The sequence below is a fragment of the Scylla paramamosain genome, chromosome 45 (genome assembly GCF_035594125.1).
Source record: "Scylla paramamosain isolate STU-SP2022 chromosome 45, ASM3559412v1, whole genome shotgun sequence".
Lineage (NCBI taxonomy): Eukaryota > Metazoa > Arthropoda > Malacostraca > Decapoda > Portunidae > Scylla > Scylla paramamosain.
In genome coordinates, this window is record NC_087195.1 from 4,186,440 (window position 1) to 4,205,000 (window position 18,561).

General features: G+C 36.4%; 1 protein-coding gene and 1 long non-coding RNA gene across 4 annotated transcripts in view; one reads left to right on the plus strand and one right to left on the minus strand.

Moving 5' to 3' along the window:
- The first annotated feature begins 569 nt into the window (after positions 1-569).
- Positions 570-15,191, plus strand: LOC135094504 (transcription factor aptf-1-like). 3 transcript variants are annotated; one of them, XM_063994659.1, is made up of 7 exons: positions 8,190-8,309; positions 10,999-12,009; positions 12,191-12,283; positions 12,769-12,877; positions 13,505-13,556; positions 13,845-13,997; positions 14,461-15,191. In XM_063994659.1, the coding sequence occupies exons 2-7, from the start codon at positions 11,825-11,827 to the stop codon at positions 14,934-14,936; spliced, it is 1,068 nt and encodes a 355-aa protein (XP_063850729.1). In that variant the 5' UTR covers positions 8,190-8,309; positions 10,999-11,824; the 3' UTR covers positions 14,937-15,191. The 3 variants fall into 3 exon arrangements, with proteins under 3 accessions (XP_063850730.1, XP_063850729.1, XP_063850728.1); XM_063994658.1 differs by having other exon boundaries at positions 8,195-8,317; XM_063994660.1 differs by lacking the exons at positions 8,190-8,309; positions 12,191-12,283; positions 12,769-12,877; ... (1 more) ...; positions 13,845-13,997; positions 14,461-15,191 and adding exons at positions 570-1,902; positions 2,149-2,257; positions 2,959-3,095; positions 3,611-3,743; positions 4,714-4,893 and having other exon boundaries at positions 10,999-11,117.
- LOC135094505 (uncharacterized) overlaps positions 12,544-18,561 on the minus strand; it is a 6,189-nt gene continuing 171 nt past the window's right edge. The window contains exons 1-2 of the long non-coding RNA XR_010263854.1: positions 18,421-18,561; positions 12,544-13,276 (exon numbers count right to left, since the gene is read on the minus strand). The exon at positions 18,421-18,561 is cut by the window's right edge and continues 171 nt beyond it. This is a non-coding gene — a long non-coding RNA (uncharacterized LOC135094505). The remainder of the gene's footprint in view (positions 13,277-18,420) is intronic.

Here is an 18,561-nt window from a genome sequence, read left to right on the forward strand (position 1 = left end):
CTTGTCCTACACGTGCCCAGAATCCCACTTAGGCCAGGTCTAGTAAAGTACCCAATACTCACACACACGTGCATGGTATCAACTGTTCAGCCATGACGCTAAATTAGAAGCTTCTAACTTATCGAACATTAGTAATAATATAACTGTTATAGTAAACAATATCATATATTGATAACCATATAAGAACTACAGTATAGATAATCAACGAAGATCACCCTTGCAATCCTGCCGCAGCTGTTGTGTTCGTAAGCGCGACAGACTTCATTGATCTCACGCATCATTACTCGCTGGAATACAAACGTTCGGACTGTAGTTTCAACTTCAGGTTATAATTAAACAACAACCATGCTATGTGTTCCTTAATCTTATACTAAATAGGTGTTAGTTAAGTGTCTGTTATCCTGTCCACATTTTTTGCATGATCACATTATCATAGACCCATTCATGAATATGATTTTTTAACACTATTTTTTTTTTTTTTATCATTATGTCACCAAAGTTATTCAAAAGAGGAGGGGGGGCTCTGAAGTGGGAGACACATGATCGGGCACAGCCCTAAAATGGGTGGGGGGGGGTATGTGCCCCCCCACGTAGTTTCACCACTGATCACTACGGCACGAAGAAACAAATGCCCTGTAATCCGGGTATTTATTACTATTCTTGCCCGTGGAACAGCGGCGATTCTTACCTCTTATCAGACAGAGCCTTTTATTCTGAGTATTTTCAACCTCATCATCTTTCTCTTCATCAGCTTATTAGCCCATCTTTATATGGGACCGCCGTTTTTTTTTTTTTTTTTTTTTTTTATGAGCTGCCTCCAATATATATCCCTCAGAAATTTATTATAACGCCGCTAGCGATTTTTTTATATTTTATCTGTCTTGCCCCGGAGTGACTGCGGTCCGTCTAGGGCAGGGATGTCAAACTCAAATCCTTTCGAGGGCCAATTATGCACTTGGTTATGGGCTCGAAGGCCATCAAAGATTTGGTAATTACTTATTGGCAAGACTGAAGATTATAAATTGTTTTGCTGGTCATCCTGGTTTACCAAAAATACATTATTTGGGTTCATATGAACTTACACATGTAAATGTGTAAGTTAAAAAGAACAGTTTTGGCCCTGGGTGTAAACACCTTTGACCTGTTCACCCTGCTGGTGGCGGGGGGTGTCCACCCCTCATTTCAACCTGCAATCATCCGCCTCACCTGTGCCTTGCTAAAGAAGTCGGGGCGACTACCTAGCCTGTGATTGCCGCACGGGACATCACCAGGGCACATATTATCCAAGGGGATCATCGCAGACCTCATGAGAAATAACTTTTGTCTTTGTGTATGTTGATTTGTCAGTCCGAGGAGAACACGTGTGTTTGTTTACACCCGCGCAGCGCCCTGTCGAGCTGCCTGTGCCTGGCTCTTCAAACGCTCTGCACTAAGGAAAAGAAACTGTGAATTAAATGATAAAAAAGCGAGAAGGATCGAGAAGTAGTGGCGGCTGTGCAGAAGTTACTTGGAACTTAAAATATCATACACTACAGAAAGTAAGCGGTAAATGAAGTAACAAGAAAGAAGAAATAGAGGTGACGGAGGGAGTTACTTGGACCTTAAAAATAAAAAAAAATTGCGCTGAGAGAGAGAGAGAGAGAGAGAGAGAGAGAGAGAGAGAGAGAGAGTCCAGCAAATTAAGTGACAAGGCAGACAGAGCCAACTAAAAATCTCAGAGGCTGTGCAAGAAACAAGTGGGAAATATTCAGAGGATGGCCGGCGTGGAGCACAGCGACGAGATTCACGAGGAGATCCTGAGCTGTGGCGGCATAGCGAATGAGGAGGAGATAGTGCACATCATTCAGGACGACTCCCGGGTGGCAGAGGAGGGCCAGGAGAGCGAAGAGGCGGCCAGCTCAGGTGATTAGCTTTGTACTGATTGCTTGCTTTACTAACCTAACCCAACGTAACTTAACCTTACCTAACTTAATCCAAGCTAACCTAATCTAGCCTTATCATGCCTTGCTTACCTGTTTCCTTCTGTATCTTTGTACTGATTGCTTATCTGACTAACCTAACCTTATCTTACCTAACTTCACCTAACCTAGCCCTACGTGAATGCGCCTAGTGGTGCAGAGCCAGTATTCAGTGTGGTGTGTGTTGCAGAGCTGGAGTTCTGGGTGCCACCTCTCCTGGCTGTGGGGCGAGAGGGGCAGAGGTTGACAGTCACACAGGAGGAGCTGCAGAGGAGAGTGTCACCACCAGAGTGCTTGAGGTGAGAGACACTTTACAGGAACTGATGTACATTGTTGCTGCAGATGTAGTAGCCTGATGTAGGATTTCTGTCTGTCTAGCTGTTCTCTTTTGGTACATAAGTGGGCATTTATTTATTTATTTTGCTTCCTTTCTCTTACTATAGCCCAGTGCCCTTAAAAAAAAATAAAAATAAAAAAATAAATAAATAAATATATATATATATATATATATATATATATATATATATATATATATATATATATATATATATATATATATATATATATATATATATATATATTATATACAGTACATACCAGGCTAGCATTTCCTTACAGAATGGTCCAGATAACACACACACACACACACACACACACACACACACACACACACACACACACACACACACACACACACACACACACTTAGCCCCATCAGCCCCTGGTGGAAAGGGACACTCATGCTTATTTGCTAACATGAATATAATGTGTTGAATTTCTATGACATAAAACACAAGTTACTATTGTAAATTAGGTGATTGGAAAGTAATGTACATATGAATAAATATCCAGAGACTGTTGATGTATTTAATTTTAGTGAAGTAAATACCAAAAAATTATCAGTTTAATATACACTGTCCAGCACACATCAGTAATATTACTATTACTACTGCTACTATTACTATTACTGCTGCTACTACTACTATATGTGTGTTTGCAGCCAGACCATGTTGCTGTCCCTGCTGAGGCTAAGTAAGGAGAAGGGCAAAGATCTGAGGCAAACACTGGCTAAGAATGGCATCAAGAAACTCACTCCAAAGTCTGCTGTCATCTCCTCCTTCACCAAACTTACTGAGAGTGAGTGGCAGTGGTTCCCCTTGTGATTGTTCCAGTACTATATAATTTTCTTCCTAGTTTTCCTGTTATTGTTTATTTTTTGCCTTATCTTTATTTTTTTCTTGATGTGTATAATTTTCCTTATTTCTTGGTCTTTTTTTTTTATTGTTCTTGTTCTGCATTTTTCCTATTGCTTGTTCTGCTTTATTTATTTATTTTTTTTGTTCTTTTCATGTTCATTTTTTCAACCATTCACCTTTGCTCTTGTAATGACTGGTTGTTGTTATTGTTGTGACTGTTTTTGTTCTGCTGTATAATTTTTTGTTTTTATTTCTTATTCTTTTTTTTATATTCTTTATTTTTCTTACTTTTCTCAGCCTTATTCTTCTAATGACTGTGGATTTACTTGTAATTGTTCTTGTTGTACTGTATATTTTTTCTTCATAGTTATTAATTTCCTCCTTACAAGAATAAAAATTTAGGGGGAAAAATTTTGCCTAACAGGGTTTAAAAATTCTCTCTCTCTCTCTCTCTAGCGGAGGCAGCACAGTTGGCAGAGGACTATTTTTACCTGGCATCCCGTAACCTGCACCTGAGGGAGATAAGCAGGGAGGTGGTGGGGGCTCGGGGCGGCTGGGAGCAGTTTGAGGGACAGGCCAGCATGATCAAGTAAGTGTGTGTTAGGAATTGATTGGTGTGTGATAGACTGATGCGCATTGGGAAGGAGTGAGGCTGAATGGTGGCTGCTCTTACTGCTGTGTGTGTGTGTGTGTGTGTGTGTGTGTGTGTGTGTGTGTGTGTGTGTGTGTGTGTGTGTGTGTGTGTTTATTTGTTTGTTTGTTTATCTGCTTGTGTTTTTGTTGGGTGATGTTTTAAAGTGTTTTTTGTGTCTTTTATGTGTATTTTGTTTATTTTTATTGTTATTTATTTTTGTTATTTTTGCCTGTTTATTTATTATTTTATTTGATGGAAGTTGTATTATTTTAAGTGTGTGTTTTGATTTCTTTTCTTTTTTTTATTGCTATTATTTTTGTTGCATGTTTTTATGACTTATTTATTTTATTTTATTTCTATTTATATGCCTGTTTCCTTATTTAATGTTCATGTGTGTGTGTGTGTGTGTGTGTGTGTGTGTGTGTGTGTGTGTTTGACATTGTATCTTATGTGTGTTTTGTTTTGCTTTGTATACTTTTTTGTGTTTCTATTGTTTTTATTATTTTGTCACTTATTTATTTATTTATTTATTTATGCTTATTTATTTATTTATTTTTATTTTATGGGTGTTAAGTGTATTGTATCTTACTTTATGGATGTGTTTTGCTTATATATATATTTTTTTTTTATTGTTTACTTTTGTTATTTATTACCTTTGTTGTATATATACCTATTTACCTTTTTATTTATTTATTTTATTTATTTATTTTATGGATTGGAGTTGCATATCTTGTATCTTATTGTATCCTTTCAGCTTTATCTCTTTCCCTTCATTCTTTTAAATCCTTCTTTTTCTCTATTTTCCCCCTTTCTTTTCCTTTCATCTTTACCTTCCCTCTAATCCTTCATCTTAATATCCCTCCCTTCACCCTATCCTTTCCACCACCACCACCACCACTACTATCACCTCTCTCTCACCCTACAGGGACGTTCTGGAGCACATAGTGAGGGAGGTGGAGAGCCGAGACACCCCCCTCACCCTCATGACACACGGCTTCTCCCCCCTCATCCTCCGAGCTGTGGTGGACATCATTATTGAGATTATTACCTTCAAGGACACCACCCCTGCACCTTCCTAGCCTCTGCTGAAGTTTACTAGTATATTGTAGGATAATTGTTTTTTATTATTATTATTTTTTTTTTTTAGTTAATTTCTGTCCTTTTCTTTCCCATCTGTTTTTTCCTGGTATAATTTTTTGTTTATTTGGTGCAATTCTATCCTTTTCTTTTCCTTTTTTGGTCTTTTCTAGTGTATTTTCTGTTATTTAGTTAAGTTTGGGCTTTTCTCTATTTTTTTTCCTTTCTGGTATAATTCTTTGTTTTCTGGCTCAATTTTGTCCCTTTTCTCTCCTATTTTTGCCCTTTCCTAGTATAATTTTTTGTTTGCTGTCTTATTTCTTTCCTTTTCTTATCCACTTTTGCTCTTTTCTATTAATATTTTTGTTTTTTTGTCTAATTCTGCTCTTTTCTCTTTCACCTTCGCCCTTTTCTGGTGTAATCCTTTATTTTCTGGCCTAATTTTGCCCTTTTTCTGCTCACCTTTGTCTTTTCTACTATAATTCTTTTTGTAGGATAATTCTTTAGTTTTTTACCTTAATTCTTGCTTTTCTAGCCTAATTATGGCCTTTTCCAGTCTAATTCTTCCTTTTCTGCACCATTTCTTCGATTTTTTAATATAACTTTTTTTTACAACAGTTCTTCCGTTTTCTGTTGTTATTATCTCTTTTTCTATCTGTTCTATCTTTTTAGTCTAATTCTTAGTTTTCTGCTCTAATTCTGCCTTTTGTAGTCCAATTCTGCCATTTTCTAATAGAATTCTTGCTTTTCTGCAGTTTTCTATCACAATCCTGACCATTCCTAGTCCTGTTTTAGTTTTTCTTCACTTTTTTCTTGCCCATTTCTACCCTGTTTTTTTTAGTCCGGTCCTTACTTTTCTTTCTTTTTTTTTTATAGTCTTGCAGTTTATCTAGATCAATCCTGCCCTCTTCTAATGGTTAATGGTTAATTCTTTTGTGGGGACAGTTCTGCCATATTTATATTTTAATTTTATCAGATTCTGGTCTAATTCTTCTTTTTAGTGTTATTCATAGTTTCCCCAGCCCATTTATGTATTTTTGAAGCATATTTCATAGTTTTCTAGCCCAATCCTGCCCTTTCTAGTCTAATTTCATCTTTCCTTGGTCAGTTTTTACTTTTCAAGCTTAATTCTTCCCTTCTCAAATTCTGTCCATTCCTAGTCCTATTCTATGCTTTTCTGGGCCAGTTCTACCCTTTTGTAGTCTAATTCTTCCATTGATAGGTCAGTTCTGTCCCTCCCAGCTCATTTTGCCACTCTGAGCCTAGTGCTGTCTGTCTAGCTCAAAATTTAACTTAATTGTAACCCATTATTATTGTTGTCTTGTCTCCTCATTCTTTTCATTCCTTTATCTCCTGTCAACCATTTTCTCTTCATTTCTCTTCTCCTCATTAACTTTCTTTCCTTTCCTTCTTTTCATTCACTTTTGTTCTTTCCTTTCCTATTTCTTCTCATTTTTTCCCTTTCCTTTATTATTATTATTATTATTATTATTATTATTATTATTATTATTATTATTATTATTATTATTTAGGTTATTATCATTATTGTTATTGTTGTTGGTCCACATAATTGAAAGACATGCAGCTGTAGATATCACTGAAACTGCTACTAAGGCCATTAAGTAAAGTGACTGATGATGAAATTGATGATAAATAGAATTACTAAAGAATGATATTAGTATTAAAGCACATAATTACAGTATATAAAATGGATATGTCCAATAAATTACATCCAGAGAAAGAATCTTCCTGGTTTTAAGTATTCATGAAAAGTCAGAAGAAGATATTCATTGGAAGGCAGACAGTTAACTTGATCCCACTCCTGGAGAAGTTCTCAGGAACAGACCATGGGTAGATGGGTAAAAATAAGCAATTAAATAAGTAAAATAAAGCTAAATGATTCAGTAGAATAGCCCAGAATCATAATAAGCAAATAAAATAAAATGAGTAATTAAAATAAGGCAGAATCTTAATAAACAAATAAAATAAAGTGAGTAAATAAAGTAAGGCAGAATCTTAATAAGCAAATAAATAAGTAAAACAAAATAGAATTATTAAACAAAATAAGCCAAAATAAAAAAAATTAAAAAATCCCTGAATTATGGTATACATTTGCAAATTTTCTTATGGTATACTGCTCTTCTCAATATTCCCATTAAACCAAGAATGTCAGAAACTCCACTCATTTGTGTCAGCAAAGAGGATAATGAAATAAATGAGAACACTGAATGCTTTCCCTGTCTACCCTTTAGATGTGGCATAATGAATGCATCTATTTACTTGTATACCAGGCTGGCAATCTCACACAGGGTGGCCCAGACAAGACACCACACACACACACACACATTTATTCATGCTTTTATCCCTGTTGACCCAGAGTGGTAGGCAAATGGAATGGAGTCGTCGTTAGTGCTGAGTCATTAGGGAGCTTTAAGAGAAGGTTAGACAGATTTGTGGATGGGGATGATAGGTGGAAATAGGTAGGCATATTTCATACAGAGACTGCCATGTGTAGGCCTGATGGCTTCTAGCTGCTTCCCTTATGTCTATGTTCTTATGATCCTGGCTGGAAAGAGAGTCTCGTGGATCACACTACTACACCTCTGCATAATGAATAGATGAATAAGATAGCAGAGAAAGAAATAACAGCTCTTTACTTCTGGCACATTTTTATCACTATATCTTTATTACTTTATCATAAGTCCCTTGAAGACTTGAATATTGCAGTGTTGGTCCCTCAGTTTCTGCCTTCAGATAAACAACAGACATTTACTGGAGAGTACGAACACACCACTAAAGATTCAGTGCATATCAGTGTAACGGTAACCTTGATATTGTGTCTGTGATGTTCCTTGCTTCTTTAATGTGTGGTAAATCTTTAGGAGTGTAAATGTTTGTTTATTTATCAGTGGGGGTAAGAGTATGAATGATGTGTGTGTGTGTGTGTGTGTGTGTGTGTGTGTGTGTGTGTGCTTTGTCTTGGTCACTGCATGTGGGATTGCCAGCCTGGTATACAAATAGACTGATTAATTTCTTTAGTTTTCTGCTGTATTTAATGGAAGCTCCATAGTGTTGCTTCTATGTGTGAAGTTTTTATTTATTTATTTATTTTTTGTTAGTATTTTTTTTTTTTTTTGTCTTCTTTAGTATGTAATGGAAGTTTATGTTAACTCCATAACATTGCTTCTAAAATGTATGAAATCTTTATTTATTTTCTTTTTATTACTATTATTATTTTTTACTACTATTTTTCTTTTCTTAGCTTTTCTAGTTACACCAGTTCTTATCTCAATTATCTGCTAGTGGCTTAAGATATCAGAGCACAATCTTTCTCTCTTTTGCTATCACTTCACCAGCAGTTTGTTTGTATCCTTGTGCATTTCATACGTATTCAAAAGTTCTCCTCTTCCTCCTCCTCTGTTGCCCTTTTGATATTTGGACAACGTGAGAAAGTATAAGGAACTGGAATGGGTTGATATGATGCTGAAAAATAGGAGTTTAGGTGGATTTTGTCCTTAAACTTAGCAGAAACAATTCTTAAGGCATCTTCATCTTCCTCCTCCTCCTCCTCCTCTTCCTTTTCTGTGTTTTTTATACCAGTGAAATCAAGTGTTGAGAATTTAAATGAGGTGACATAATGATGAAAAAAGTTACTGTGGTTTTGTCATTAATATTTAGCTCAAAACTTGTCAAAAATGTTTTTCAAGCACTCAATCTTTGTATTATTTATTTTTTATTTATTTATTTATTTATTTTATTTTTTTATTATGCAAAGGAAAATAAGTGTGGAGAATTAAAGGAAGGTGAAGTGATGCTGGAAAAAGAGTTATCGTACATTTTTGTCATGGAAACTTATCCTCTAAACTTGTCGAATGATTTCCAAGAACTTTACCTGTTCCTCACCCTTTCTGTTCTTTTCTTTAAATTCTACAAAGGAAAGAAAGTGGAAAATTAAAACTTAATTGATGTTATGGTGAAAACATTGAAGTTACTGTATATTTTCTCAACGTTAAAAACCCCAAAATTTATCAAAACATTTTCAAGAAAGCCTCCTCTTCCTCTTTTTCCTCTCTGTTTAGCAAATTAAACTACCTAAACAGAGAAATAAGAATAGCATGAAGTGAGAAAAGTTAATATTGTCTCTCGTTAGGAAATGAAAGAAAATAAAGAAATAAAACCTGAAGTGAGAAGAAAAGTCAGTATGGTCTGTTTAACAATTGAGAGTAAAGAAAGAAATAAAATTAACCAGGAGTGAGAGATAAGTTAATATTATCATTGTTGCCTATGTTGTTTAGACAGGATGGGTATTCAAGTGTAGTGTAGTGGGAGGGGCAAAGGAGATACCAGGAACTGAATGTGATAGGAGGCTTATCTTGATAAAAGCACAAGAAACAACAATACATGGCTGTGTGTGTGTGTGTGTGTGTGTGTGTGTGTGTGTGTGTGTGTGTGTGTGTGTGTGTGTGTTGCTGTGGCTGTTCATGCATTACAAGTCTGGATATTTTTTTTTTCTTATGTATGTAAGAGGGGCATTTCAAAAGCAATAGAGAAAGAAAATTAAAAAAAAGGGCCCACTGAGGTTGCCAATCACAAAAAAAAAAAAGTTTATCTAAAGCTAGAGGATGAGTGTCTTGTGACCTCCCTCTTGACAGAGTTCAAGTCATAGGAAGGAGGAAATACTGAAGCAGGCAGGTAGTTGTGAGATGCAAAGTTGTATCTGAAAATATATACTGTATTCAGAAATTCTAATTTACTTGTATCTCTCTCTCTGTCTCTCTCCACTTCTTTCTATTAAAATAAATTTCTATGTATAATAAATGCTAATCTGTATCTGAAAATATATATTTAGGGATTCTAACTGACCACTCAAGATGCTTCTCAAATTCTGGATAATCCTTTTTTGACTATGCTCTCTGGGGACTGACACCTTCACTGGGACTTTTATAACTTTTTGTTGCCCAAGGCCAGAATTCCTCCTACACACAAAAAAAAGAAAAAAAAAAAAATAAATAAATAAAAAAATAATAATAATAATAACTTCCTAATTCTTCCTTTTCTCTTTCCATGTAAAAATAAAAACTTTGTATCTGAAAATATATATTCAATTAATTTAGTAGTTCAAAATTTTAGCCTTTTCTCTTATAATATATTTTCTCTCTCTTTTTTTCTGTATAATTCATCACACTGAAATGAAACTTTACATCAAAAAATATCTACTCAGAAACTTAGTACAAAAATCAAGTGTTTTCTTATTCATCTCCTTTTCTCATAGTCTTATATATATTAAGCTGCATCTCCATATACTCCAAAATATCTATTCAGAAACTGTAAGCTGTAGGTCCAGAATCTTAGTTATATCTTCTCTTAACCATTTTTCTTATATTTTCTTTCCACCTTTTTTACAACTCCTTCAGATAATGCTCTACAACAGTACTGATAAGACTGATAATTCTCTTGAGATAAGGCATTTATTAGATAGAGCCAGTGCTTTGTGTGTGTGTGTGTGTGTGTGTGTGTATACGAGCTTCCTCTGTATGCTATTTATTTCAGTGTGAATCATGTAAAAGATGTTATTGTGTTTTTTACCATTTCTTGTTTAAATATGTGAAGACTATTCCTGTGTTTACTGATGATCTGTGTGTGTGTGTGTGTGTGTGTGTGTGTGTGTGTGTGTGTGTGTGTGTGTGTGTGTTGCTGTCATCCTACTGTTTCAATCTTTTTTTCTCTAAATTGGAACATATATATATTTGATAAAAATTCATTTGTGTTTTGCTGTTATCTTAATTCCTTAATTCTTTCAGTAACAGAGAAGACTTTTTATAGCTAATAGTACTGTGGTCTGTGTGTGTGTTTGGCATCATAATTCCTTGATTTTTTTTTTCTTTCCATTGGCACTAGAAGGTCGCCTATGTTAATGTGTGTGTATGCATGTGTTTTACTATCACCTAAATGTTTTGTGTCATTTCTTTAGGCACACACTTATAATTTGATAGCAATGCATGTGTGTTTAGCCAGTTTTTTAATTCTTCTTATCTTTTTCCCTCAATAACAGAAAGGACCATATTAATTATCAGTTCATTAGTGTTTAGGTGTCATGGTAATATTACTACTACCTTTACCTTTTATATTACAGTGAGGGAAGGGAGGGCTACCACACTGTTCACTCCTGCCTTCCACCACATAACCGTTCACTGAAGAGAAAAGCCAAGAAATCAATTTGAAAAAAAAAAAAAAAAAAAAAAAAAAAGAGAAGCAGTGAAATTTAAGACAGTGATGACATAATAAGAAACATGATGATAACTGTGAGAGAAAAAAATTGATAACTAAGATATCCAATGAATTAGAGAACCAAAGAAAGGATGCAAAAAACACCAGTGTATATCTAATAAAAAGAAGAAAAAGGAAGGAAAAAAATAAAAGAGACAAAGAAAGGAGAGAAACACTAAGTTAAACAAGACACTGCAAAAAAAACCTGCAAGCAAACCCCTCCCCCATTAACTATCAGTCAGTCAGTCAGTGAACCAGTACCCTAGGCATATCAGTCAATCAGGCTCCTTAGTAAAACATGTCACTTTTCACTCACATCAGTCAGTCAGTCAGTCAGTCAGTCAGTCCCTTTCTCAGCACCCATCAAATCCCAAAACAGCATTAATCAGTCAGTTTGTCCCATGACATAACATTTGTCAGGCAGTTTGCCCATTAAAGCAGTCAATCAGCCAGTCAAGTCCCATTACTTACTATCAGTCAGTCATTTACCCAGTTAAATCAGTCAGTCAGTCATTTAGTCCCATAGCACACCATTAGTCAATCAATTACCCCGTAAAACAGTCAGTCAGTCAGTCAAGTCCCATTGCTTACCATCTGTCAGTCAATCAGTCCTGTTGTGCACCATTAGTCATTAGATCCACAAAACAGTCGGTCAGTCTATTTCACATCACCATTTACTCACCACCTTTACAATGGCAGAAAAAGTCATAGCTGCTATCTCTCTGGCTTGCCTTTTGATTGACACTGTACTGATCCTGATATGCTCTGCCAAACATTTCATGAGGGGCCTCCATAGCAATGGAATATATCACGGGGCCATCACTCTCACCATCTACTGTCTTGCTGGGATCATCACAAACATCTTCCATTTTGTGAGGTAAGGCTAAAGGTGATCTCTGTTTTTTACTCTGTTGTATAAAGTAAGATTGGTTTTATGAGGTTCTATGTAAGTGTTTCTGAAAATTATGTTGGTATCTTACTTGTATGATCCTAATTTCTAAAGGGAAAGGTTAACTGATGTACTTATTTAATCTCTCGTTTCCTTTTCATTCTCTTAGGCATGAGCTATCCAGAATGGCACAGAGGAGTGAAGTGAAGAAAATTAAGACCATCCTGCTTATCTTCATTCCAAATTATTACCTTGTATTTTGGTAAGCACCCTGTAGTAGTAGTAGTAGTAGTAGTAGTAGTAGTAGTAGTAGTAGTAGTAGTAGTAGTAGAGGAAAATTCAAAATTCTCCTGTTTTAGATAATCCTTTTGGTTCTTTTATTTTGGGCTACTGGCACCTAAGTGGGTCTTTTTTTTTTTTTTTTTTTAACAGCAGTAGTAGTAATAGTAGTAGTAGTAGTAGTAGTAGTAGTAGTAGTAGTAGTAGTAGTCCTAAAAGACATGGAAAATGAATGCCTTGAGATTTTAATAACAAGCATTTATTGATGTCCTAGTATGTATGTATGTAGACAGCTTAGTATGAGTTTAAAATGTGACTAATATTCTGCTGATGCTTTACAGAAGTGCGAAGAGATGCATTCAGTCTTAGAACCTAACTCTATTTATGAACCAGTTCCTCCCTATCCCCTTTTCAAGTCCAATTTTGTTTAGTTTATCATTCCTATGAGTTGTTCTGTTCTGTTTACAGGAGTGTGAAGAGATTCATCCTGAGTGAGAGCCTGACGGTCAAGTGTTGGACGGCTTCCCTCAGGATCTTCTATTGTTCCACAGGCTCCCTCACGCAAGCTGTTTTCCAGGTAGGCTTATTTCTTCTCTTCTTCCTTCTTTTCTTCTTTTTATTCTTTTTCTTTCTCTTCTCTCTTCTTACTCATCTTCCTTCTTACTCTTCCTACTCATCTTCTTTCTTTTCTTTCTTCTCTTTTCCTTACTCTTCTTTCTTCTTTTCTTCCTACTCTTCCTTCATGTTGTTCTCTCTCTCTCTCTCTTCTCTCCATACTCTTCACATTCTTATTCTCATTGTCTTTGTGTTTCTTTACTTCTTTTCCTCCTCCTCCTCCTGTATCTCCTTTTCCATGCTGTCATATTCTCGTTCTCTCTTTATTCTTTTTTTTTCTCTTCTTCCTTCTCTTCTTTCATCCTCCTGTTCTCATTTTCCCATTCTTTTCTTCTCTTACTCCTGTGTCTCCTTTTCTTTGCTGTCATTTTCAAAAGATATATATATATATATATATATATATATATATATATATATATATATATATATATATATATATATATATATATATATATATATATTTATTTATTTATTTCCAAAAGATAGTTTAATTAATTTTTGAAAGGCGTGGGTGTGCAAATTAATTTTCAAAAGATGTGCCTATTGTTTTCAAAAGATGCATGTTGTAATTAGTGTTTGTTGACCTCAGGGTTACCTGGTGGTCAGGCTGTGGTGGGAGGAGGGTGTTTCTAATGTTGACTGTAAGTATTTTTAAAATTTTACTTGCTCTTGTCTTACATTTATTTGTTTTTCTATTTCTTTCCTTTTTTTTTGTATTTTTGTCATATTTTTTCTCTGTATATTCTGTAAATATTTTTAGTCATTTTTTTTCTGCAAGTATTTATTAAGTTAGGTTAAGCTATAAATGCCATCGTGCAGTCTGTGAGCTTTTATCCATCTCTGAATGTGTGTGTGTGTGTGTGTGTGTGTGTGTGTGTGTGTGTGTGTGTGTGTGTGTGTGTTGACCAAAGCATATCCTCCCCACACAGACATCATCGTGATAGTAACAGCGGTGTACCTGTGTCTGTACGCCATCTATGGGGTGTGTCGCTACGTGTGGGTGCAGTACTACGACGAGACAGGCAGCTACCTCCCAGCCAAGCACATTATCCTCATCACCTTCACCTTGACGCTCAACATGAGTAAGTCATCCCTCGTCTCTCCAGCTCTCTGTGTGTCTGTATTGTTTGCCTCATGATCAGCCAGGTTCTCTTCATTGTTTTCCCCATTAATGCAGAAAGCTTGTTAAACTCTGCAACTCCCTGCTTACTTCTGTATTTCCCATTTCTTGTGACTTGATCTCTTTCAGGAGGGAGGTTCCAAGGTACTTATCTGCCAGCTTTGGATGGATGTGGGTGGTTTTGTAATTTTAATGATAGTTTAATAAAGATGTTACATTCTTAACAGTCTTTGCGGAGGTTACTGGGGTTTTCAAGGGTGTTTTCATGATTGCAGTGATAGTCAAATGTGGACTCTACAATTTTGACTGGCTCTAGTGAAACTTACTGTAGCTTACAAGAGTATTTTCATGATTCTAGTGATAGTTTAATAAAAATAGTATCCACACACTTGTCTAATCACTATGCACTGGTCTTTGTCTGCCAGGTGGGCGAGTGGCGGCCATGTCCGTGGTGATGGGGACCTTAGGATGGTACTGGCTCCTCTTCGCAATCATCAGCCCTTTCTTAGTCAACTTGGCTGTCTACACTTACACAGCCATTCAGAGGGGCTCACACTCCACAGGCTGCTTTGAGAACACCTGCCGATACATCAACTTGGTACCTCTGGCCCTCCTCTCCTCCATGACAGTATCCGACAAGAGATCCCTGACCGTGCTCACAACATTTGCTTGGATGGGGTCGTACTTCCCACAGATTCTGAAGAACCACACTACCAAGTATCAGTGGCTGGTCTGGTCTATCCCGACTGTTGCTCAGATCGCTGCCTTGGTGATTATGATGCTGCAGTGGGAGGTTTTTAAGGTTGCCTTCTACAGATTCAGTCGTGTAGTGAGGCAGCCAAGTGGATGGCAACTTCAGAGAAAACCAGACAGAAATGAGAGAGCAGAATTAAAATCGTAAGGTTAATTGTTGTATGTGGTGTTGTTGTGATGTAGTGGTGGTGCTGGTAGTTGTAGCTCTGAAAGTAATGGTTGATATGGGAGATGTAGTTGTTGTAGTAATTGTAATAGTTGTTGTTGTTGTTGTAAAGGTAAGGTACAGGAATAATTGTTGTTGTTGTTATTGTTGTTGTTATTATTCTATGGTATGATTTTGATCTATTTCTATCCCCCATGAGGTTAAATAATGAAACTAAAATTTGAGAATAATAATTAATCAGTTAACTTTTTATCCAGCTTTGCAATTTATAGGTTTTAGAATATTTTACAATTAATCTTTTTATATGCATCCAATGCTACCCACTCACTCACACACACAAAAGTTGACAAGTTATCAAATAATAATTTAAATAATATAAATATAGTCACTTCCTCACTCCCCTTTCCCCACTCCACATTTGCTACATGATTATGAACACAAAAACTTCACTCACTGCTGCACCATGTCACCGCAGCAAACACAAACCAGCGAAGGACAGCCTCAACTAAAATCACTCTCTCTCTCAATAGTTGCACAGGTTTTCAAGTGTTTTTATGGTTCTAGTGACAGATTAACATTTCTACATTAGTAACAGGAGAAACATGCTTTTAAAAGATTCTAGTCGAAGTGACACAGGTTTTCAAGGGCGTTTTTATTGTTCGTGACACATTAAAAACATTTCTACATTAGTAACAGGAGAAACACCATTGAAAACCTGCTAATCATCTTTATGGCTTTGAGAAACAGTCGTGAGGAGAGAGAGAGAGAGAGAGAGAGAGAGAGAGAGAGAGAGAGAGAGAGAGAGAGAGAGAGAGAGAGAGAGAGAGAGAGAGAGAGAGAGAGAGAGAGAGAGAGAGAGAGAGATTCAGCGTTGGTGTGGTGTGATGTGTGGGAGGGGAGGCAGGGAGACTTTTTGACGGGTACCTGCACAGTGTCTGGAGTGTGGGAAGCCCTTGTGGATATAATAGACTTGAAAAGGTTGTCCTGTATAATTATGTTATGGAAAGATCTGGTGAGGTTGTGGTGTTTATATTACGATAATTGGGTTATTGGGGGTGTGTGTGACCAAAATACCCCAAGAAACACTCAAAATACCCCAAGACACACACAAAGCTCACCTAAATCACACTCAAAACATCCCGAAAGACACTCAAAACTTCCTTAAATACAACCATACTTACCCAGACACACCAAACACATTCAAAATATCCGGAAACACACTCAAAACACACCTACATATAATAAAACTCATCCAATCACACCTAGAACATGTTTAAAACATTCAAAACACCTCACAGCACTAAAATACACCCCCAAAAGTCCCCCAGAACACATTTTAATCATCCATAATACACTTAAAACACCCCACATCACTGAAAATACCTAAAAACTCAACCAAACACACAAATCATACTAAAACCATGTAAAACACCCCACAATACCCCAAAATACCCACCAAACACCCACACTCAAAACACCCACACACTCAAAACACCCAAAACACACTCAAAACACCCCAAACTCCCCACAAAAATCACCCAAATACACTCAAAACACCCACACACTCAAAACACCCAAAACACACTCAAAACACCCCAAACTCCCCACAAAAATCACCCAAATACACTCAAAACATCCCAAAAACTCATCGAACACACCCAAAACATGCTTAAAATATCCAAAATACCGCACAATACAACAGAACACATCCACAACACACCCAATACACCCCACACGCACTCAAATACACCCAAAAGACCACACACACACCCAAACTCAGTTAAAACACTTAAAACACCCAATATAAACCCAAAACAAGCTCACAGCATCTCAACATAACCGCAAACACACCCAAAACACCCTATAATATACTCAAAACACCCCACAAGACTAAAAAGAAGTAAAATACACCTAAAAACATCCTAAACCAAACTAAAAACACCCTAAATTCATCCAAAACACACAGATAACAGCAAATATATATCCTAAATACACCTAATCATCCCAGAAACACTCAAAACAACGCGCAACACTCCTAAATACAACCAAAACATACTTAAAATACCCAGAACACAAATATTACAGAGAAAGGCAGGGCAGGAAGGGAAACTAAGCTAAACATTGTCTTCTTGGTATTTACCTGTTATACCACCTCCTCCATTTCAGCTGACTACTTCCTTCTCCTCCACTTTTCTATATTTTCTCCTTTGCCTGAGTTTGGAAACAGCTGGAAAACAATGGAAATTACGGGAAATATTGACGCGGAGAAACTGGAGCCGATCGAGTCCCGGATCCTTGATGACGTCACAGGCGAGCTATGCTGGCTTACGTAGGTAACGTATTTCATTTTGAAATTGACCCCTAGAAAAAATTGAGCTAGGCTCGAATGCACTATAAATTCTGACTTGACAATTACTTTAATTAATATTCAAAATATCAAAACATCTTCAGCCCGAGTAGATGTAAAAAAATATTAAATGAAATATGGAAAAGGTGTTGGAACTTTTGACACCATTAAAAACACTGAGAAATGCACCCATTTCACTTTACACCGGTAAAAAAAAAAAAACACTTTAAAAAATCTGAACTATTTTTTTTTTTCAAGCATTGCAAAGTTAGTTAAAAAGCTAAAATAGAGAAATAAAAAAACAAAAATTGACAAAATCCCCACATTTAACGGGCTCTTAAGCCTATTCCAAGCCCTCATACTTAACTCAACAGGAACGCAAAACACTTTAAATGTCATAAACGATTTTTTGAAGCAATAAAATCTTCATTAAAGCTTCAAATAAAAAAAAACAAAAATCGGGTTGGGTAATAATCACCGTTAAAACTGACCTTTATTTAAGCAATAAACAAAAGCAAATTCATTACATTTACTTAACTAAAGCAAGAAAAACACTTCAAAAGCAACGAAATATTTTTAGAAACCATAAAAACTTACTATAGAAGCCAAATAAAGTCATTCAGAAAAAAAAAAATATTGGAACCCCACAAGTTGGCACAAGCAGCAGACCATCATGGCGGCCCTCGGCGGCGACCTCAGTGGGGGAGCCGGCCGCCATGTTACCTCAATTATTCCTTCATGACATCAAAACCAGGCAATAGCGCATATATCTGATCAGCGGATATGAATGCTAGACATATGACTCCAGCTTGTGACATGTTTAGCTTAACAATAAGTGAGAGACAAGGCAAAGAATGGCTGAAAACTGACGCCCTGCCTCTACCTCAGCTGATGGCTTGTTTACATTTTGACGAACTTTCAATATTTCCTTAAATCTCCAACTGTTTCCAGACTCAGATGTAAACAAAACCTAATAATAAATAAATAACCCCCAAAAAGTCCTAAATAACGAATAATAAAACCTAAATAAACGAGTACAAGACACTACATGGGGGAGGAGGGTGTTGTAAGTGAAGGCAGTAAGGCTGACTGAGGGAAGGCTGGCGCCGCTTAACTCACCTTATGTACTCGTGCCTCTCTGGTGCTGCTTGGCGGTGCTCGGTGCAAGGAGAAACTGCCGGGAATACGAAAACACTGGTTAATAGGGCGTGTGGGGCAAGACTGACCAGTGCTGACCAAAACGATGCAGCCACCCAGCCG